The sequence below is a fragment of the Rhinolophus hipposideros genome (genome assembly GCF_964194185.1).
Source record: "Rhinolophus hipposideros genome assembly, chromosome: 11".
NCBI lineage: Eukaryota > Metazoa > Chordata > Mammalia > Chiroptera > Rhinolophidae > Rhinolophus > Rhinolophus hipposideros.
The window spans coordinates 79,185,088-79,209,143 of record NC_138057.1 but is presented as its reverse complement, the minus strand read 5'-3'; the positions used below and the strand labels follow the sequence as shown (position 1 = coordinate 79,209,143).

Below are 24,056 nucleotides of genomic sequence, written 5' to 3'. Positions count from 1 at the left end.
TGGGACATCAGCTCTCGATCTGTTAAGATCTCATACAGAACAGATGAGAGAAGCCTCTTGCAAAGCATATTCAATGAGAGAAGCTACGATGAAGATGACAGGTCCCCAACTTCCCATCTCAGCCTCCATCAGCAGCAAGATACAGTTTTTAAAGAAATAAACAAATTTTCATTTCCAACCATGAAGAGACAAGTCAAGGAAGAATTTAAAAAATTAGCTGGAGAAGAAAGTGCCATTAGAAAGACACAGCTTCAGTTGAAAATAAGACAAACAGGTAAGAGATGAGAAATAATGAAGGCCTCACCATCTGGGTTACATTTCTCTATAGTAGCTGAATTTTAAAGAAAATTCAGAGAGTACCATGCAAATGAAAATGCAGATGCGTCTTCACCAAGCACCCCTGGCTTGCTCTTCTGTCTCATTCTGCCTGTCTCTTTGCATTGTTTCAATCCTAATTCATTTCAACCCTCTCCCTGCAGCTCGGATGTCCTTTCATGACTCTATAGGACATCTCATTAACAGAACAAAACTAAACAACAAAATCGAAACAGATCACACTGCTTTGGGGCAGACAGTTTAAATGGCCCCTCTAGATCTTTCCTTTCCTTTCTGCACTTGTCACCAAAGCTTTGACAACAGCACGAGGATGACAGTGGTATGGGAGACATTTAAGGGGGCTGGGAAAGCTCGTTCTCCACTTACTTGGGGTGGTTGTAGATCCGAAGCCCCCGCTGGCTGAGCTGAATGGGTTTTTGTTGGCTGCATCCTGGCTGGGTTTCCCGCCAAGGCCACTGAAGAAACCTCCCCCTCTTCCAGTGTTGCCAGACCCAAACACGCTACCACTGGAAGACGATGACTGCTAAAAAACAAAAGGGGCAGGAAGCGAGGTAGGATGAGAGTTCACTGTAAAATGGCAGGCCACATCCGCGGAAAGGCAGCGCTCACAGCTGGTACAAATGGGAAAGCAAGCGACCTTTGCCCAGTTCTGGGATGGAGGTTCTGACAACCGGACAAGAAGCTGGACTCGGGACAGGGAATTCCTACACGTCTGAAGTGCTCCAGTGACTCCACAAACATGACTTATCTCGGCTGACACGATGCCGGGGGCAAGAAAACCAAGCCCTCAAGAGTACCCCCAAATGAGAAAGTTTAAAAACATTTGAGGTGGTGATGAGTACGACTGTTCTGATTCCTCTGGCGTTTGGCTGAACTCATCAGCAACTGACGACCGGTGATTTACACTGTCTTTTCTCCCAATTTGTGCACTTTTCGTTCATAATGACTTTCCCAGTAATGCAGAAATAAGCTGAAATTAGCTCCATTGTTGAAATGATGACCACAGCTGAATTCTGTCCAAGTCTGCACATTTATTGCTCAGAATATGTTGCTAACTCAGGGCGCATGCTGACTCAAAGCTGTAGCAGGCACCACACACTATTTCTGTTTAGAAATTGGTTCTTGAAGGAAAACCAGTGCTAGATCTGAGGGACCATTAGTATTAGTTAAGTGTGAGATCTCCTTGGCTAATAACATAGAATAAGATGGGTTTTTAGAAATGGGTAGCTCTGTATAGCAACCTTTCAGGAGCCCCCTTCAAAGGGGGGCAGAGTGGTGCTGAAGTCCCTCTCCTGTAAAATGGGGATAATACACCACCCACCTCAAAACGATGAGTACACGAAATGAGCTGAGAAGCGCAGTGCACTTTCGATCAGTGCCTGAAATGACAGGCTTCCAAAGTGGCTGCTGTAAGGTATTTTCGCAACCACCACAAAGGAACAATGACTGAGTACTTGCTGTGTGCTAGGCATGTTTATAAGCACTTGAACAAGGAATCATTTCATCCCCACCGAGGCCAAACCTACAGCAGGCCACCTCTGAAACACCGGCCTCTGAAACACCGGCCTCTGCAGCTGCGCAGCCAGCCAGCCCCCTGGTGCCAGCCCCAACCCTAACTTGCTGCCTGGACTCCAAGATGTAACTGACGCTCTGCTTCCACGACCCTCTACTCAACAGCGCTGGAATTACTTTAAAATGGCAGCGAGGTGACTTCACTCCTGTTTCAAAGTTCTATAAAGGACCCTACATGATTGGGTCCCTGTCCATCTCTTGACATTATCTTTCCTCATGCTCCCCATCTGGTTTCGTCAAACTGGTCTGCTGTATCCTGAACACAAGCTAATTTTCCCTGAGGGTGAGATGCTTAATGTGCTTGCTCTCTCACTTTTTCTTTTACCCCTTAAACTTTAAAACAACAACAGTAACCATTTACTACAACCATTTAATATGAGTAGAGCTTTTTAAAACTTGGCATCCAATCCAATCACAAAAACACAGGCTTTGATAACTAGTAACCTGACTCTGAAAGGAAGGAAGCCATGATGACTAGTTCATGTAGAAAATACCCGAGTTTTCAGCCGACTTCTATGCATCACGCTGAAACACAGGAAACTGCCAATATATGGACACTGGCGCCCTACCAAAACACAGCAATTTCAGATGGTTCAATTGAATTTTGAAAAATATAATTTGAAAAATAATGAATATCCGTAGAAATGAAATAGAAATGGGTAACACGTCACTGAAGTGAACTGACTTATTACATCCTCTTACGTGGGTTAGAGAGAATCCCATTCATTTTAATTGCTATAAAGAACAATTGTTTTTAAAACTTTAAATTATGGAACATCTCAAAACATGTACAAAAGTAGAGGGAAGAGTAACACTGGACCCCCGTATTATACTCATCACCAGCTTCAACAATGAACTCACAGCCAGTTGAGTTTTAGCTATACCCCATTTTCTTCCCCTCATCTTTTATTAGTATGAAGAAGTCCGAGTCATCTTACCATTTCCTCCATCGATTTTCCAATATAAACCTCTAAAACATAAACCATAACCACAATACCATTATCACTGTCTAAAAAATTAAGAGGAATTCCTTAATATCATTAAGTAAGGAGTTAGTCCAGCCTTATAATATTGCCAAGAAATATTGCCAAAACACAAATCAAACCTGAATCTCCTCAAGCCCCCAGACCCACGCACTTCATAGGAAGTAGCAGCACAGAGGCACAAGTTAACTTGGAAGCTATGCCCCGGGGATGCAGTCAGCAACCAGACCATGCGGAACTCTCTAGAACAAATGATCTGCTCTGTTCAACAACTGAATTATGAGAAAATATACAAGAGAGACAAGGAAGGGTAATCTTAATAAAGAGACTAAAGAGACCTATCAACCTCTCAGTGTGAACCTGATTTGATCCTAATTCAAAGAAACAAATGTAAAGAGACATTTATGAGACTTCTTCAGAAAGCCATGTCCTATTTAACCTAAGTCATCTTCCCTGATTCATTATCCTTTGTTTTCTTCTTAGTATTTAAAATGATATGAAATGAAACTTTTAAAAAAGACTGACCCCCTCCATCAAATGGAACCTCTATACACGCAGACCCTTTCTCTTACTCATCACTGAATCCCTGCAGGAATGAATTAATTTGGACAGTCCTGGTTCTACAATTTACTAGCTAAGTATTGCCCTTTTAACAACTTTAAATCTTCTTCTGATCCATGAGCATGGGATGTCCTTCCATTTATTTAGATCATCTTGAATTTCTTTAAACGTTTTTATGGTATTCAGAATACGAGTATCTTTTTGCACTTTTGTTAAATTTATTCCTAAGTATTTTATTGTTTTTGATGTCATTAAAAATGGAATCATTTTCTTAATTTCATTTTTAAATGGTTCACTGCAAATGCATGGAAATAGAATTGATTTTTATATATTGATCTTGTGTTCTGCAAACTTGCTGAACCCATTTATTAGTTCGAATAGTTTTTTAGTGGATTCCTTCGGATTTTCATGATTACGTTATCTGCAGATATATAGTCTAACTTCTTCCTTTCTAATCTGGATGCCTTTTATTTCCTTTTCTTGCCTAAGTGACCTGACTAGAATCAAAATATGCTTTTCGTATCATGTTGTTGCACGCACCAGTCATTCTTCTCTCTTTCTTGCCGAGCAGTTTTCCACTGTGTGAGTATGCCAGTGTGTAAGATTCTGGGAATGAACATCTGGATAATTTCCAGGTTGGGGCTATCATGAACAAAGCTGCTATGAACAGCCTTACAGAATTCTTCTTGTGGCATGTATTTTCATTTCTTTTGGGTAAATACCTAGGATGGGAATTGCTGAATCATGAAATCAGTGTACATTTGACTTATTAAAAAATTGCCAAATGGTTTGCCATAGTGACTGCAACCATTTCCCATTTCCACCAGCAATGCATCAAGAGATTTAGTTGCTCGAGATCTTTCCAACATTTGGTTTTGTTAAGTTCTTAAATTTTAATAATTCTAGTGGGTATGAAGTTGTATCTCACTGTGGTTTTCATTTGCATTTCTCTGCCAGCACTGCTGAGCAAGTTTTCGCACATCCTCTTTTGTAAGGTATCTGTCCAGGCATTTTGCTTATTTTTAAAACTGGGCTGTCTTTCTACTTCTGATTCGAAGTTCTTTATATATCCCAGAAGGAAGCCCTTTGGTTTAATATATTATAAATATTTTCTCCCAGTCTATGCACTGCCTTTTCATTTTTATAACAGGTCTCTTGATGAGCATTAATTTGTAATTTTGATGAGGTCCAGTTTTCCAATTTTCTTCTTTCATAGTTAGTGCCTTTTATGCTCTAAGAAATCTTTGTCTACCTAATGGTTTCTAACAGTGGCATTACTGACATTTTGGTTTGGATAATTCTTTGTTTTGCAGAGCTGTAGGATGTTTTAGTAGGATTGTTGGCCTCTGCCAATTAGATGTTAGTTGTATTCCCCACTCACGAGAACCAAACCTGTGTCCAGACACTGTGAATGTGAAATTCCCCTGGGGGCAAAATCGACACCCGTTGAGAATCATTGGTCTACTCCCAGATAGAAAAGACATTTTTGCTATGGTTGTTATATATTTAATATCTCGCTGTAACTGCACAATACACTGTTTCCCTGCACGTTGTCTTTTTTCTTTAGTTGCTTAAAATTTTTCTTTTAACATTTGGGTTTCAGAAGCCTAACTATGGCGTGTCTAGGTGTGGTTTTCTGGTCTTTATTCTCCTTGGGCTCTGCAGTTTCTTGGATTTGTGGATTCGTTTTTCAACAAATTTAGAAAAGATTGGCCATTGATTATTCAAGTATTTTTTTTTCCTATCCCATTCTGTCTCTTCTCCTCTGGAGTTCTGATTACAAATACACTGGACTGCCTGATATTATTGCACAGGCCACTAATGTTCTATTTTTTTTTTTTTTTTTTGGCTCTGACCTTCATTATAGATAATTTCTGTTAACATATCTTCAAGTTCACTGTTCTTCTGTAGTATTTACTCTGTTGTTAAACTTGTCTAATCATTTATTTCAGATACTAGATTTAAACTTCAGCTACATATCAAGGCTATTTGTTTTTGTAAAATATGATTGTGAGTTCCCCTTTTATTTTTGCTTCTTTGCATGTTATGTAATTGTTTTTTGGGAGGGGTATACCAAACTTTGTGTAAGATGAACGAACAGTTGTGTGGTGATTGAAGAACACTAACGTTTTTTTTCTAGAGTGAGAGCCCTCTGTTTCACCTGCACCCTAAAATGAGGACGTCATAATTCCGATTTCACTAAGTGCCGAGTTGAAAGGGAAGTGAGTCACAGACTTAATTCACCTCTGGTTAGCCCAACACTGTCTTTGCTTCGAGTTTAGGCTGTTTGTTTTTTAAGTGTTTAAGCCTAGAGCCAGGAGGTAGTTGGGCTGCAGTATTACCTTTGGATTCAACAGTTCTAGGCAACAGGAGATTGCAAGCCTGTGCAAGTTCTTTCTGCTTTTCAGTCCTGCTTTTATTTCCTTTCTCTTAGCAAAAATTCCCCGGGGGGTTGGGGGGTGGTTTATACTGAACAAATTACTGTTGTACAATTCCTATTGTACCTATAAGTCTTTCAGATCCCGATTTGTTAAAAAACAAAATAAAAAACAAAAAACACCCCAGTTTTATTGGGATATAATTCATATACCATATAACTCACTGATTTAAAGTATAAAATTCAATGGTTTTTGGTGTATTACATTAAGTTTAAAAAACTGTGGTATAATGTATATGACATAAAACTTGCCATTTTAACCATTTTAAAGTATACAGTTCAGTGATATCAATAATATTCAGTACTGTGCAACCATCACCACTGGCAATTGCCAAAGTTTTTTCATCACCTGAACCAGACTTCTGTAACCACTCAGCTATAGCGCCCCCATTCCCTCTCGACCCCCGCCCCTGGTAATCTCTAATTTTTGGTTCTATGTGAGTTTACCTATTCTTTTTTTGTTTTTAAAATAGTTTTTTAACCTCCTTTATTCTTATTTTTTTACTGTGGTAAAACATACATAAAAATTGCCATTTTAAACTATTTTAAGAGTGCAATTCACTAGTATTAAGTATATTCACAGTGTGTACAACCATCACCATTATCCATTTCTAGAACTTTTCCATCATTCCAAACATTTTATACTCTTAACAATGACTCCATTCATGTAGTCATTTTTAAATGACTACTTGTGAATTAACCTATTCTAAATATTTCATGTAAGTGAAATTTACAATATTTGTCCTTTTATGTGTAGCTTATTTTAATTAGCACCATGTATTCAAGGTGCACCCACGTGCAGTATTATGAATGAGAACTTCCTTTTGTAGGCTGAATAAATAACCCCCCATCATGTATATACCGTATTTTATCTATCCAGTCATCTGCTGATGGACACTTGGGCTGTTTCCACCTGTGGCAGCTGAAAAATGCTGCAATGCATACGGGCAACAAGTGTCTGCTTGAGTCCCTGCGTTTAATCCTGGTACACACTTAGGAGTGGAGTTGCTGGGTCACATGATCACTCTACGGTTAGCTTTTTGAGGGTCCACCAAACTGTTTTCCACAGCAGCGGCACCATTTTACATTCTAACCAGAAATTCATGCGAGTTCCAATTTCTCCACATTCTTGTCAATACTTGTTCTTTGTTTTTTTTTAAATTATAGCCATTGTAGTAGGTGTGATGTGGTATCTCATTATAGTTTTGATTTTCCTTTTCCTAATGTTTAATACTATTGATCTCTTCATGTATTTATTGGTCATTTGTTTTGCTTACCCTCATTGTTTCCAATAGCTTCTAATAGCCAGTAAATTTCCTCAATCTTCAGCAGGACCTCTCTTCCGCCTTTCCATACCCAGACCTGACATTTGCCCCCAGAAGCTGCTGTACCATCGTGCTCACCTATGATGGGCTCCTCTCTCTGGAAAGCAATTCAACGAGGCTTTCTGTCACTCTCTGACAGTCCTGCTGTGACAGATATTTTCCAAAGATGATCACAGCAAGTATTACTAAACTCATATACTCTGCTACAGCAGGAGGTGAAGACTAGTCCTCTCCCCCTTGGACCTGGGCGGGTTTCAGTGACTGCCTTGAATAACAGGGTTCAGCATAAACGATGCCCTGTGACTGGAGTTTAGGTCATAAAAGGCTATGTGGCTTCTGCCTGGAGCCCTCTCTTGAATATTCCGCCTTGGAATGCAGCCACCATGTTGTGAGCTAGCCCAGGCCACACAGAAAGTCACATGGAGATGTTCTAGCCAGAGCTCCAGTTAAGGTCTGAACCACAGCCAAACCACCCACCAGAGGTAAACAAACAAATATAAATAAGTAAACACTACTAGGCTTGGGGGTCGTTTGTCACACAGTATTAGGGAATTCCAATACCCATAGAATAAGTGTGATTTTTCACACTATCTGGTTTTGTGTGTTATAACAAGAGTGACGGTGTTCTATATCCTAGCCAGAGTCTGCCTTGCATCCTTAGATTTTTCTGAGGATACGCCTACTACCTGAAAATTGATTCCTTTTCACAGCCTATCATGTGCTAGCCACAGACCTAAGCACTGGGGATCAAGCACTGAATGTAACAGATTAGGTCCCTGCCATCACAGAAAAAATACTGGTTTGAATTTCTGGCCCTTCCAACTGCAAATGTAATTTCTGTGAAGGAAGGCTAATAGGAGCCTAAGTCACCGACATGGAGTTTATCACAGTAAGTTTTCCATCTCTTGGCTCGACATTATGCCATTATGCCTGTGAGAGTCATCCTTTAGCTCTCATTTGTTCATTTCCACAGCTGGATAACATTCTACTCCAGTAACACAAGTCCATTTACCCACTGGAACGTTGATCAACTTTTGGGTTGTTTATAGTTTCCGACTACTATGACCACGCTTGTATCCTGGCACACATGTGCATGAGTTTCTCTGAACACACCTAGGAGGAGAATGGCTGGTGTTTACTATTACAGGTTATGCCAAACTATTTTCCAGGACGGTTGTACCAACTCACACCCCCAACTAGAAGTCTATACGAGTTCTGCTGCTCTGCATATTCACTGGCATCTGTTATTGTTGGGCTTTTAATTTTTGCTGTCTCACAAGTGTGCATCTCTTTGTGGTTTTAGTTTGCATTGCTAATTAATCTGAGTATGTTTACTGGTCCTCTGGCCATCCTTCACATATTTTTTGGTTTTCTTCTCCTTTTTGAAAAAATTGTGGTAAAGTATACATAAAACTTAACCATTTTAAGCAGTTAAGTGTATAATTCAGTGGCATTAAGTACATTCAAAATGTTGTGCAACCAACATTATCCTTTTTTGATGAAGTCTTTCACCTGTTTTCCTTCTATTATGTTTTTTTTATTAAGTCCACAAATTTTACGTGTACAGAGCTCAATGAATTTTGACCTTTAGAATGTTCAATGTTCAAGATACCTAACATTGTTAGCACTTTAGAAGGCTCCTTTGTACCCCATTTTTAATGGCCTAAAAGTAACCGCTATTCTGATTTCTATCCTAAGGGCTATGCTTTGTCTGTAACTGACTCTTTACGTAAATGAGACCCAACAGTATGTACTTGTGTCTGGCTTCTTTTACTTCACACTATGCCTGTGAGATTCATCCATTCGTGCTGTACAGGAGCAGGACATTTCATTTCACTGCTCTGGAGTAATCCCACCATATAAATATACCACCATTATTTCATCCATTCTTCAGCTGATACGCATTTGGGCTGCTTCCTCCTTTTCCCTGTTCTGAATACACTGCTAGGAATATTCTAATCCCTACTTTGTGGGGAACAAAGGCACTCGTTTCTGTTGGTCACACATCCAGAAGATCTGCTGGGCCAGGAGGGATTTTGTATATCCAGTCTTGTATCACCAGTTTTCCAGAGCAGTTATGTGAATTCCCACTCCCTTAGTGTGGGAGCGTTTCTATCGCTCTATTTCCTCACCAGCACTGGGTATTAGCGACCCTCTCAATTTTAGCAATTTTGCTGGGGGTGTAGTTGTCTTTTCTCTTTTCAATTTGTATGGTTTATAGTCTCAATATAATTACACTTTTGGTTACACAGGCTCCAATTTTCCTATTTCATGGTTTATTTTACTCTAAAATTCAGAAGCTGTAATGTTAGTGAAGTCAATTTTCCTTCCTGCCTGAGGAGTATCCTTTAGAATTTCCTTCAGGACTCCTAGGCATAAATTCTCTCAGGATCTATCTGAAAAAATGTCTTGATTTCATTCTTTAAAGACATTTTTTGCTGGGTTCAGAAATTCTAGGTAAGTAGACTGTCTCTGGCTTTCATCATCACTGCTAAGAAGTCAGCTGTCGGTCCAACTCTTGCTCCTTTGAAGGTAACCTATCTTTTTATCTCTGAGTGCTTTTAATATTTTATCTTTGCATTTCTGCAGTTTCACTATGACAGGTCTTAGAATCAATTTCCTTTTATGCATTCTGCTTGGTATCTGTTAGACTTTTGAATCCATGGCTTACTGTTTTGGTTTGGGAAATTTCTGTCTTTTTCTCTTCTAATATTGCCATACATTCTTTCTCTTCTCCTTCTGATTAAACGTATGTTGGACTTTCGCTCTTTCTTTTGTATGTTCCATCTTTTTTGCTCTCCATGAGGCATCCCAGGTGACTTAATCTGACCCACCTTCTAATTCAAGGGTCAGCCAACTACAGTCCATGGGTCAAACCCAGCCTGCTATCAGATTCTGTAAATAAAGCTTTATGGGAAGACAACCATGCCCTCAAAGTCTAAAATATTTACTAGCAGGCTCTTTACAGGAAAAGGTTGCTGATACCTGGTCTAGTATATTACCATTCTCGCCACCTGGGACTAATCTGCTGATTTAAAATTTTAATTATTGTATTTCTCTAGGAGTTCTATTTAGTTCTTTTTCAAAGCTGCTGACACTTCTTTCCTGGTATTTTCAAGTTTGTTGCTATTTCTTTTAAACATGTAAAACACCTGTTTTACCGTCTAGGAAGTCTTTGTAAATATACGTCTGATGTTTACTCTGGCTCTTGGTCATAATTCCTTGTTTCCTTTAGTGACTAATTTAGGTGTGAGAATCAATGTCCTTAAAAATTATTTGAGGTGAAGGGGACCACAGTCAATAGCGTGGTAAGTTTGCACAGTGACAGGTGGTTTCTAGACTAGGTGAGGTGAGCACATTGTAAGATAAATGCTGAATCACTATGTTGTGTACCTGAAACTAATATAATATTGCATGCCAACAACACTTTACTTTTAAAAAATTACTTGAGGCGAAGTACAGTGACTTTTCTTCAGAGTGTCTGGTTTTGCCAGACATCTGCAGACACCACCCTCCTAGGACCATGTCAGGCCACACCCACACGCGGAGATGGGTGAACCTGGAGCCCCGGCTTATTGTGGGTAGGATCTCTCACTTTGTGCACATCTTGCTTAGTGATTTCTGCCCCTTTGCCCTTTGGAGTTATTAAAATAGGAAAGTCTGTGCTCCACTCACTTCTATAGGTTCCCATTTTCCTTTTAATTTGGCTTGACAAAAATACCTTGTTGGTTTAACAGTGCTTTTTAAATGATGGTTTTTATGTGTTATCTAGCATTAGCTGTTTTCAGTGGGGAACTTGGCTTGATGTATCTAGCCCGCCATCACCAGGACCTGGAAATCAGGTTTCCTTTCTCTCTGTGAAGGGTCACAGACTAGGGCAGAGGCATCTTCAAAGGAGAAAGAGGATGAAGAACATCTCCTACTGAGGATGTGGAAGAAACAAATACTATGCCTACCGCTTTACAAAGTACTGGACAAAGACCAGGCCCGCCTTCAGAAAGCCACTACCATTCCCGCTATGGCGGAGTCCCTCCCTTGCAAGGATGCCTCCTGAGGTTACTAGGGCCTGACAGCAGTCCAATTAACCCCCCTGGGCCTTCAGAGTCCTCATCTGTCCAAGGACGTCTATAACAGCGCCTACAGGAGCACTGGTGACTGACGGGTCCATCTGCATAAAGCGCTTACCGCCCGGCCCCAGAGCTTAGATGACTGACAGCAGTCCCTGGGTACACACGGTTACACGGGGCCATACGTGGTTTCTGTTGCACACTCTTCTTTTGGTTTAAATAACCATTTAAGAAAATAACAACCATTCTTAGCTCAAGGACCTTAAAAAAAAAAAAGGCTCAGAAGCAGATGTAGCCCACCGGTCGTAGTTCGCCAACCCCTGGCCAAACAGAACAGGCAGAAGATCGATGGGAATCACGCTATGTGCTTTTAAAGTGCTTTCAAAGGATCAAAATTGTTGTGATTCTCTCCTATTAGAGGCCAGAAGCCGGCATCCCCAGGGGCGCTAAAGAAGGAGTTTGAGAATCACACAAGGCTGTTTGCGGGGGTTGTGTGTACAACACGAACACAATATATGAACAATGTGCATGGGTTTGATGTATGCGGACACGAAGAGAGGCAAACATGCATATTTACCTGGCCAAAGACTGTTCCACCAGTACTGGCTGCTTGACCAAACAAAGAACCAGTATTACTAGACCCAAATCCTGTAAAATAAAAAGAAAACAAAAGTTTTAATTGGATGAGTCTTTTACAACATCACATTTTTTTTTGTGTGTGTTTTTTTAATGGCATTCAGCTGTGCTAAAATACCGAACAATAAATCAACCCATGAATAAACTCTGTCTTCCTATGTAGGAAATAGAGAAAATTATGAGTACATAAACATCTTTAATTCATTGCTAACATTTCAAAATAGTAGAAATTCCAAAGTCCCAAAGACTGAATTCTGTCTCCTACGAAACCCCAAGGGGATGGGGACCAAAACAGATGGTATACTTTCAGAATGGCTTTCCTCCAGACTTTTAGCTGCCAAGAAGTCTTTCTAATGACTGAGTAAATTTCATGACTATTTCTACTCCCTGGTTTCCTCTGATCTCAAACACCAGACTCTTTCAGGGTAGTTTAACTTTCTTTGATGTGGCATAACGTGGTTGAGGTGCTGGGCTAACAGAGCCTGTGAAAACCAGGCAGAACTGTGTGTTATATAACAAGAGCCCTGGACAAGGAGTTAGAAGGCAGGGGTCCTGTTTTCATTCTTGCCGTAATCTAGGTAAGGGGAACTCGGGCAAGTCGCGGTTCCTCCGCCAAGGCTGGAGCAGACTGCTCAGGTACCTGCCCAGAGTTACTGTATGAAAGGTTTCTTCAGGTTTGCAATTATGTTGAAATAATTCAATTATAGCTGCGTATGTGGGACTCTCAGGCTTCGACTGCAGAACAAAGGATGCACTAGAGAGTTAAATACCCTACTCTCTTTTAAGACTCACAGGGCCTCTCCCTGCCCATTCTTCAGACCAAGTTATCACATTTCCCATCACTCAATTGGCCAAACAGCCTCTTCACAGGGCACCAGGTACATCTCAAAACTCTCTTTCACCACTGTGTCCTTGTAGCCAAACTTACAAACATTTGTTGGGAGTTTAACAAATGTTTGTTGAAGGAAGGAAAAGATTTCCTTTCTAGTAAATTATGAACCATTTTCAAATAAATTGTCACCAAAGGAATGAATTAGCAGTTACTTAGAATTCTGCCTACCAAGATATCAATAGTTTGTCCCCCCAGGGCCAAACTGCTGAAGAACTGCCTTTCATAAGATAACTATCAGAAATCGAGCTTTAGAAAAGATTTTCAGATTGTTCTGTCTATAGCAAAATTATATATAAAAGGAGCTGCCACAATTGGACATGCCAACAGGAAAATTATATTTTACTCTCAAAAACAGTAAAATTTAAAGATTCGTGTTTTGTGTTGTTTTTTTTAATTACAACATTGAAAATAGAAAAACCCAAACTTTTCTAATGTCAGTGTCTGCTCTAGGAAGCAAGATGGTGTCAGAGGAAATGTAACGTACTAGCCAGGCAGTGAACTAGGATGAAGAGCTCTGGTTCTATTACGTATTAGCACAAAACGGCATCAGAGCTGTCATCTCAAGGCCTGATGCTTTGGGACATAATGACCTCTGACATCCCTTCCAAATTAAAAATTTCCTATGTATGAGTCATTCCTTCCTTGCCATGCCTTTCAACTTTGCGTCACCCGCTCATGAAACTGGCACTGTGGTGGCATGTAAAGTGGAGAGCTTGCTGGGAGTGACACAGGAGCTCAGTGACAAGCTGAAGAAACTCCCGGGCCCACCAGTGCTCGAAGTTACCTTCTCGGCTTCACGGAGCCTTGTTTGTTTCTCCTTCCTTTCAATTACGAAAGGAACACAGATTTATTGCAAATGTTTCAAATAATACAGAGAACAAAGTAAAAATCTTCCAGAAATTCTTACCTGAAGCTTGACAAAAGCTAAACCCAGAGGATGATGCCGAGGTGGTGGTGGCCGAGTTGCCACCAAACACAGAGCTTCCTTGCCCAAAGCCGGGGCTCTGGCCAAAAGCAGGGGGGTTGCTTTGGCCGAACATGCCCCCACCTGTGCTGGCAGAAGACTGTCCAAAGGAGAACGAGCAGGGGCTGCTGGTGCTGGAAGGGGCGCCAAAGACATTTCCACTGGAAGATGGGGAAGAGGCCCCGGACTGACCAAAAGCAGGGCCAGAGCTGAACCCAGGCTGACCGAAGGAAAAGCCGCTCGCAGCAGGGCTGCTGGTCGACTGCCCGAAAGCCGGGGCCTGCCCAAATGTCGTCTGTCCAAAGACCCCCGTGGTGGAGGTGCCAAAAGCTGGACTGCCAAACCCTGAGCTGCTGACCTGTGGCGTGGTGGCAGTGGCCGTGCTAGCTATGCTGCCCGTCTGCTGCCCAAACAGGCTTGGTGCGGTGCTGGCTGCCACCTGCCCAAATGTGGGGGTGGCTGAAGGGGCAGTGCCCGTGCTGCTGCTGGTGAGCTGGCTGAAAGCTGAGCTAGAACTAGAGGCAGGTGACTGAGGGACGACAGACGAGCCCGAAGTGACAGTCCCAAACACCACTGTATCTGTAGCTGCGCTCGGGGCAGCACTGGGGACCGCACTGGAGGTTGTGGGGGGACTCGATGCTTCTGAGGTCACAGGGAATGTACTTGGGGTTGCTGCTACTGTGCCAGCAGTCTGCCCAGCCACCGAAGGGGTGGGAGGAGGAGATGCTGGTTCTGTCTTGACATCAGGGGCCCCGGTGGCTGCTGGCATGGCCTCTACAGAAGGTGCCAGGAGACTGGCGCTAGAAGCTGCAGCGCTGGGGCTGCTGCTTGCAGGCTGGGCAGGAGCAGGTTCTTTCTTCACAGAGTCAGAAGTCTGCAGAGGAGCCTGGAGAAGCGGGGCCGTGGACACTGAGACCTCACTGTTGCCTGGCTTCTCGGGCAAAGATGATGACGCAGTCTCCTCTGTGCTTTTAGCAGAGGACGCAGGCAGGGTGGGAGCAGAGGTGGCACTCAGGAGGCTACTAAATGACAAGGTGGGGAACGACGTTGGAAGGGGAGTGGCAGTGGTGGCTGGTGGGGGGGCAGACAGGGGCCCTGTACTACCGGCCTGTTGGCTTCCAAATGAAAAGCTCGTCTTACTACCACTTAGAGAGATCCCACCAAAACTGAGCGCCCCAGAGGAGCCTGCAGTGGTGAGTGGCAGGCTGCCAAAGACACCAGTCGTGGAACTGCTGGTGCTGGTGGCTGCTGCTGGTGGTGCTACTGTGGTGGCGGTCACAGAAGAGGTGCCAGTGGGCTCTGTGTGCTTCCCTAACATGGAAGGGCCAGTAAAATTAAACCCTGAGGGCACGAGTGACGTCTTGGTTGGCTGTGCACTAGTGAGGCTTGTGGATGAAGCCTTATTGGCTGGCTTTGTGGAATCATCGGCTTGGCCAACCCGCAGTCCTGAGAAACTTCCTAGAGTCTCGCCAGCCAAAGAACTTGGAAACAGCAGCTCTCCCAACTTGGACGGGGTTTCCAACTTGCTGGAAGGGGTGGAAAGAGCAATTCCAGAAGGTGCCACAGGCCTGCTGCTCGACGGAGCTGACTCTCCTGGAGAAGCAGTGGCAGCTCCACTGGTGTTTGACGGTGTCATTCGTGAGGGAGAGGAGCTTTCTGGAACGGTCTCGTATAAAGGTTTGCCTCCCCCCCCAAAGGAGAATGTGTCCAGCTGGTTTGACTCTTTAGCAGGGGGTGTGGCCCCTAGTAAGAAAAAGAAATTAGGACATGGGTGGGATTTAGCAGAGTATGACCTATCTCTCCACCGACAATTTCTAAGCCAAAGTCTCTCTCTCCCTCGATGCCGTCAGGGATAGCTTGTTCTAACAGCGGTTTTCCTCAGGGAGGACAGAATGAATGCTTCTCCACAGGAACATCAGCCCTGTCTGAGTCATCTCACTGAGGTGAAAAGGACAACTATTCTTTTTATGACCGTTAAGTCACAACAAAATACACCCTATCTAGAATACATGAAATTAACATGTTATCCCAAAAGAGAAACAAAAAGGCCTCTTTCCTGATTCTCCCGTGATGTTCACTAAGATTGTTGCCACAGTGCTAGCCTAGCGACCTCCTGACAGATCAGCAATTGATCCCAAACTGCAAGTTTTCTCTTTGGTTTTTTAATGGGCAAATAGGGTGCCAATCCACAGACAATCATTTTTACATACAATTAAGGGCTACTTCCTCGTGTTCTCAGTAAGTGGTTTTACAGAGGGAGTCTGGCCTCATGATCAATCAAGCACACGGCTCCAGAACTGGACGCTCAGCCACGTGCTAGCTGTGTGACTTTGGAAGTTACTTTACCTCTCTGGGCTTCAAGTTCCCCATTTGGAAAACAGAAATAACGACAGTACCTACCTACCTCACTAAGTTTCAAAGATGAAATGCAATATAGGTAAAAGCACTCACAACAAGGCTTGTTCAAACAATGAGTGGTCAGGAAATTAGAGTAATTAAAATTTGTTATTTTTAAACTGAAATTAGCCTATTACAAGTGTTTATTGATCTTCCTAACTCCATTTTGTTTTAAGAAGTCTGGCTATCACAAACTCCTGGAACACTGCAAAGCCCCTGCTACCTGTGTGTAATTTCCAGAAAGACCTCTTTGTATCACTGGTGTTGTGCGGAGTTGTTTATGGTTTTGGGCTGTTGTCTATTCTCATAGTAATGAAAATGTTTATAGAACTGCTACTGTATTACTATTTTACTTTATTTACGATTTTTTGAATGCTTTTGATTGTTCTTCTCCAATGTTTTTATATCACTGAGTTGTTTTTCCTCTAGAAAGTGAGACTGGGGAGGAGGTGGGCCGCCAGGGTGTTCTGCCACATCTGAGGGGGCAGAGGTTAAAAAAAAAAAAGTTTAAGAAATACTGCTCCAATGAAACTGACAACCCTTCAAGTGCCACACAGATCAAGTGTAGAAGTTTGCTATGCTTTCAACTCCCTAATCTCCCTCTGGGAGGTTTTAGGAGATCACTTTTCTACTAAAAAACTTCTACCACTTGGGTTGGTACACAAAAAACACTCAAAAAATATTTGTTGAGGGGCAGCTGGATGGCTTAGTTGGTTAGAGCGCAAGCTCTCAATAACAAGGTTGCAGGTTCAATTCCCCGATGGGATGGTGGGCTGCACCCCTTGCAAGTAAAGATTGAAAACGGCATCTGGACTTGGAGCTGAGCTGCGTCCTCCACAACTAGATTGAAGGACAACAACTTGGAGCTGATGGGCCCTGGAGAACCACACTGTTCCTCAATATTCTCCAATAAAATTTTTTAAAAAATCAGTAACTTAAAAAAAAAAGAGGGGGACCGACCCAGTGGCTCAGGTGGTTGGAGTGCCATGCTCCTAATGCTGAGGTCGCCGGTTCGATTCCCACATGGGCCAGTGAGCTGTGCCCTCTACAGCTAAGACTGTGTACAACGGATCTCCCTGAAGCTGGGCTGCTGTGAACAGCTGAGGTTGGTGTGAGCTGCCGTGGACTACCGTGTGCAGCCATGAGTGGCTGGCAGCCAGCGTGGGCTGCTGTGAGTGGCCGACCAATGACCAGTGACCGACTGCCTCAGCCAGGGGAGCGCAAGGCTCATAATACCAGCATGGGCTAGGGAGCTGTGTCCTACACAACTAGACTGAGAAACAACGGCTTGAACCAGAGTCGGGAGGAGGGGGAGGCGAATAAAGGGGGGTGGGAAATTTTGTTGAATGAACAGGTGAAAGATGGTCACTGTGTTATCCACTACAGGGAAAACTGGGAAATAACTTAAATGTCCAATAGGCGGTTAAATCAATTATGGCACATCCAGAAGAAATTATGTCACTATTAAAAATGACTTTTATATAAGATTTCAATAATACAGGAAAATTCACAAGAGATTGTGCTAAAAGAAAGTGGAAGACAAAATCCCCCAGAAGGAAATATAACAGAATTGCAATGGTAACAACTGAACGGTATGATGTGAGATTCTAGGACATACATCACTTCTTATAATAAAAGCTTTCTTTTTAAAATAAAAGAAAAACAAACAATTATTTAAACAGAAAGCTAGAAGGCACTTAAAAGAAATCCTTTCCCTGTTCCTAATTATGAAGGTAGATAGAAGTCCTTCTTAACAGCTTCTTAAATACAGCCTATTTCTAACGCATATCAACACTAAATTTACTGTAGATACTTTCAGCAAAACGCAGTAACAATAAAATGTCAACACGTCTATACAAAAAGAACCTGCACGTGTTTAGGGAAACACAAAAGTAATGCTATGCAAAGCAGAGACTGTACCTTGTGTGGCAGTGAAATTGGAAGACGGTGTTGGTGTGATTATCCCAAAATTAAAGCCAGTCCTGGAGAGTGGAAGAAGAGAAGTTAGAAAGAGCAAACCTAAGGCACAATTGCCCTTTTAATTTCCATTGCCCTTTTAATACCACATTTTATAATTCACTCACAACTGCTCTTGAGGAACTTATAATCTAGAAGATAAAAGCATCTATTTGTAAAGCAGCAAAGCCACTCCGAGATTTCTAAGCAGGGAGAGGTCATTTGTGGGGGAGGTAAGAAGGGAGTAGCAATTGAGAAGGCCTTGGAGGGATGGCTGGGTTTGGGTGGCAGAGGTTTGTGTGGGGACCCAAGGAAAGGGTCCAAGGAAGGCAATGGAAAAGTAGAAACACACTAGGAATGTACATGTGGAAATGGTGGCTAGAGCACACGGTCTGCCTAGTGAAGGAGACAAGACAGGCTGGGTTAGAGAACCTCTTATAATCCACCCCGATATCAGAGTATGTCAGGAGAGCACCAAGCTACAGAGGAGATGATGGAGAGCGTGAAATAGAAGACACTGTCTCTGCAGTTTTGACACAACTTAGTTCTGGGTTAGGAAAATGTCAAGAACTTTTCTGACTCCTTTTATCATTATCTCTCTTCTGCACATTCTCTTTACACTGTGCGTAAAGACACCATAGCCAAAGGAGAATATGCAGCACAGTGTGAACCAGAATAGACTATGAACTGTGATAAAAGCTCAAATGATAATAGTGTCAAAATATAAGAGACCAAGCATATTGAATGTAATAAGTAATGTAAGAATTTAGGGTTTTTTTTAACCCATCTTTGCCTTTGTTAAGTGCACAAAGACCAGCTAAAATGATGTTAAATATTTTGTCATATTAGAAAAACACCTTCTTTCTTGGCCTCAACCTTAAAGAAATTTTATCTAATGGAGGTAAGTTATTGACAGAATGACCCAAATCTTTTTAGCTTATTTTAAAAATGGGGAAAAGAGTATCAGTTCACAGAAGTAAAGATTAATTGTCAGTGTTTGTAAAAGCTATGATAACTCCTGGCACTGATCTCCTCTTTAAAATTTGTTCCAAACTATCCTTGGGAAGTATAAACATACTGATTTACAGTATGAAGGAAATAATAATTATAATGTCCTTCCTCAAATTCTATTCCAACACCCTCTTTAACGTGACAGGCCTGAAGGATGCTCAAGAAACACAACTAACACCAGAGAAAAGAAACTTTTCTCTTAATATGGAGAACACAGTTCCAGTTATAAAAGCACAAACAAAGAGCTCAAGAAGCTTTTCTAATGGACCTGAACACACAGCCCTTCAATGGCAAAAAATCTTTGGGCAGGTTTTATCTCAGCCGCACAGTCTAACTCCACCTCTGAAGAAAGAGGACATCTGGGCAGCTTTCACAGGTTCCAACATGAGCAGACTCCCTCCAAGGTGAATTCAGTACCTGCTTTAAGAAGCTCAATATACTGACCTCTCAGTGCAGCAAAGCCCATCCAAATGTCACTGCTAGCCCTCAAATGGCGTCAGAATGGAAATATCTCACTATGAGAAACCTGATCAGACCACTAACCAAAGAAAATGAGGCTTGAACAACAAATAAATGACTAGGTACTAACACATATATAAACTTGCATTGAAAAGCAGAAATAGATTTAAATTAGGACATTAAGCTACTGCCACTATCATCAGATGTATTACTGCAGTGGTAAGGACTCTGGGCTCACGCACATTTAATAAGCACATAAACACACCTCCTGACTGTAAGAGCTGGGGAAGCTATCTATCAGGTGGCTAGTGACCTGCCACAAAATTTGAGTTCATTACTGACCCTGATGGAGAAAATGAGAAAGGCTTGCTGAACTGCCCAACAGCAGATGGGGTAGAAGTCACAGCTGTTTCTATCTTGGTTGCCCCTGGCCCTGAAATTGTGGAAAAAAATAAGAACATTACAAAAAACCAGTTAGCAACACCATTCCAGTTTGTAACTCTTGGAGCATGCCTCCAGGTCTGAGGGCCTCACATGCATCCCAGGGGAGTGCACGGGCTGCCTCAGTCACGCTCATGCTCTCTACACGCCCTTTGGTTATGTCAATGGTAATTCCAAACCAAGACATGCCACACGCTCCTTTTCAGGGAAGAGATCAAAATAATTCTAGGATAGTTAAAATTTAAACCTGTAAAAGTAGCTTTATAATTACTGACAAGTAATATATGTTAAAGGATAAAACTCCAAAGAGAAATAGGTCATATTAACTAAATATCTCTGAGTAGTGACTTCATGGCTATTTGCTTTCTCCCTACATTTCTGTATTTTCCATAGATTTTTTTTTTTATATTTAACAAATTATAGACCCCCCCGCTTTTTTTAAATTACAGAGGTAATGCACGATTACTATAATATAGAGAAGTGTAGAAAGTTAAAAAGTGCAATCTGTCCCCACATTCAATTTCTCTGTAACTACTTATTAACAGTTTGGGGTGTTATCTTCCATCTTTCCCCTATTACTTTACTTTTAAAGGGGGTAGGGGAATGAGAAAGCTACATTTAAAAAAGCCCAAACCAAACCAAACAATAAAAAAGTACCTTCTTTCTAAGTGAGTATGGGGTAAATATTAGTACAATTATTTTTAAAACTACTATAATACAATGTGGTGTGTACAACGATATTCAATGCAGTGCTGCTTAGAATCTTGAAAAATCAGAAACAATCTAAATTAGCAGAGTATTGGTAAAACTTAACAGTGTACAACTATACAATGAAGTCCGAGGCCACCATTAAAATGAGGGAGGGAGAGCTGTATCAGATCTAGAAAGATGAACAGGATATTTATTGTAAGGGGGAGAGGGAGAAAGAGAGATAGGTTATAAATCAATATATACAGGATATGCCTATTTTTGTTTAAAAACCAACACTGAAGTAACCTCAAGAGAGACATATAAAGTTGTAAAGGGTTATCTCTGGAATGTGGAATGTATTGGGCAGCTTCCACTTTCTACATTATCTATCTCGACACCAGACTCTTTCGTGGACCTGTAGTAGTTTCATAATCAGAGAAACAATGAAGGTACTCCATTATTAGTTAATAACAGCTACTCTATATAGGTTTCAGATGTACTTTTTTTTAAAAGAAACTTTTGGCAAATTCTTACAATAGCATTTCTCAGGGAAATTTTCCTACCCCCAGAAAGGTTCTTTTCTTTTGATTATCCACAAGTGAATACAGAAGTAAACACCTAGCGATGAATGAGATATTTCACAATTACTAAAGGGTGAACCTTAAAAACTAATTTGTAAGTCATGTTAATAGCATAAGACATGCAAGAAATAAAGTCCCTTAGAATTCCTTGACTCTTCACTTTAGGAATGACAAAAATTCTCCAGTGAAGTCCTTGAAAGAAGTTAGGGGGCCTGCCCGGTGGCTCAGGTGGTTGGAGCACCATGCTCCTAACGCCGCTTTGATTCCTACATGGGCCAGTGAGCTGTGCCCTCTACAGCTAAGATTGTGAACATTGGCTCTCTCTGGAGCTGGGCTGCCGTGAGCAGCTAGAGGTTGCCATGAGCCGCCACAGGTTGGCGTGAGCTGCCATGAGCTTTCGTGAGCTGCCGTGGGCTACTGCCAGGAGTGGCCGATGACTGGTGTGAACGGCCGGCAGCCAGTGAGAGCTGCCGTGAGCGGCCGACCGACAACTGGCAACCAATTGCCTCAGCCAGGGGGCGTGCAAGGCTCATAATACCAGCCAGGGAGCTGTGTCCTACACAACTAGATTGAGAAACAACGGTTTGAACCGGAGTGGGGGGCGAGGGCGGAACGTGGAAGGGGAAAAAAAAAAGGAGTTAGGATAGGGCTCTTTCAAAAAAATTTTTCTAATATTAACCAGAAATGGAAACAAATCTCTTAATCTGAATCCTAAATGACTGAAAAGTCTGACAATTCCACTAAGATCTCCCCTCTAACATACAGCTTGAGATGCTAGCCAAGAAGTGCTATCTACCTCCTTCTCATGCGAGGCTGCCATGGTAACACCTGTGCTTCTGCATTCATCCAAATTCTAGAATACAATTTTGGCTTACACAATAATGGTTTTCGTCTGAGTGCAAGGAGTATTTAGTGAAGATAAACTCAACAGTCAATCAGAAAACTTTTGGTTACAGAGAAAGTTGGATGATTGTATAACTGAGGAGATATTATGGAAAGCAGGCTGCTAATATAAAAAATTCAGCGTCTCTAACAGAATTAGCTTGAAGACCCACGTGAAAACATCAATCAAAATAAAAGCCAGTGCCCAGAGTGTGGGGAAGACGCAGGACTGCAGACAGCCCATGATTCCTCTAGCCTAAAGTAACACATGCAACAAAAGGGGGTGCTGGGGAAGAGCCCACATTCAAGTGAGGTTACAAATAAAAGCACGCTTCTGCTTCAGGTTGGCCTGGTCAAAGCACTTATGGAGATGGTGAAAATTAATTTCAGTTAGTAATTATTCTTGAGTGAGTGTTGGAAGTATGTGAAGCCATGAAATCTTCTAATATTGACATACCATCTACTCTGAAATCTTAGGTTGCAACAGATCGTTTTATTTTTTGTATTTGACTGGCTTTTGAATTGTCATTGTGAACCAAGAGTTTTTCATTTTAGTGGAAGAAATAGAGAGTCCAATGTTCCCATCTACTCCTCTCTAAAAAATTACCTAGCGACGCTGGTGAAAACAATACCATTGCTCCTTTTTAGGAAAAACATTTAGAGGAAGGTTTTTGCCTATTGCTCTCAAATTTCAGAAGTCTACTGAGCTGTTGAAGGGCTCACTAATTTCCTGGAGATTCTTCATCAACTGAGGCCTTTTGAATATCTCTTTACTTGATTTCCTATGTCAACTGTCTTTGTGATCTAGAACAACAGACTATTGTGAAGTGTTTCTTTCACCTTTATTTTCACTAAAACAAAAATACAAACTGACCCAAAGCTTTATCACTTGATGACAACTGACCGGAGGTTGGTGTGGGCCCAGGAATCTTTAGGGAATTTATTACCGATCCCTGCAACAGAACACAGGTAAAATGTTTACTCCAAAGGAACATTGAAAATAATAACGTAGTTTATAATCAGAAAGCATAAACACTCTTATTTAATTTTTTTCAAGTTTCAATTTAAGTCAATATTTTTAAATGCTTGCCATGTGTAAGATCATATTGGAAAACAGATATAGGAATATTCTGGAAGCACCAAGAAAGCAGGGTCATGCTTGTCTAGCTTGTGGCTATTTTTTCAGTACCTAGCACAGTGCTTGGCACATAAAAGGCACAGGACTATTTGGTAGACAAATGAATGAAGAAGTAAATGAATGAAGTGGGTTCTGGCTCTCAATAAATTGATAAGGTGAAAAAGCAAAACTTCAACTTATCCACCCCCAGTCAATGTTTCTTTACTCTTGTTCATTATGATTTATGCCTTACCCTGTGTCCTCCAAGGTGAACATGAAAACTTCCAGAAGAAGGACCAAATGCTAAATACTTAAATGTCATTTTAAGTCACAGCAAAGTAAGGAATAGGGAGCCATGTTTGAGCATGCCAATAGGCAAGTTCTGATGTTCAATCTCAAACATAACCTAATATTACTTTTCTCAGAGACAGATGTAAAAGTAACAGAGAAACCAGGTTTTCTCGGGAAAGTTCCAGATAGCTTGATCTACCTTTCAGCCATTTTCTATTATTTTCTTTTAGACTGTTTAACTATTGACAATATAACCTATTTTTGTAAGAGACAATGTTTATCAGGCAAAAGCCTGAAAGTACACATAACAAACATCACTGAATAGGCAAGCTCTGAGAAGCAAATTACAGGAGAAAGCAAGAGAACCTATCCTCCAGACACCGACACTAAAGGTACAGTGGAAAAAGTGACGGGCAGGAAGACGTCAGAAGACCTGGGCCCCAACTCTGGTTCTCCAT

General features: G+C 41.6%; 1 protein-coding gene across 4 annotated transcripts in view; it reads right to left on the bottom strand.

Moving 5' to 3' along the window:
• The window catches only part of NUP214 (nucleoporin 214), a 92,012-nt gene that overhangs the window by 14,060 nt on the left and 53,896 nt on the right, over positions 1–24,056 (bottom strand). For 2 of the 4 annotated variants that reach the window (XM_081065510.1, XM_081065511.1), the window contains exons 26-31: positions 23,065–23,143; positions 19,939–20,029; positions 18,091–18,152; positions 13,717–15,516; positions 11,859–11,929; positions 703–859 (exon numbers count right to left, since the gene is read on the bottom strand). In XM_081065510.1, the coding sequence (XP_080921636.1) occupies positions 703–859; positions 11,859–11,929; positions 13,717–15,516; positions 18,091–18,152; positions 19,939–20,029; positions 23,065–23,143 (2,260 nt within the window). The remainder of the gene's footprint in view (positions 1–702; positions 860–11,858; positions 11,930–13,716; positions 15,517–18,090; positions 18,153–19,938; positions 20,030–23,064; positions 23,144–24,056) is intronic. The other 2 variants (XM_081065512.1, XM_081065513.1) reach the window with 1 other exon arrangement.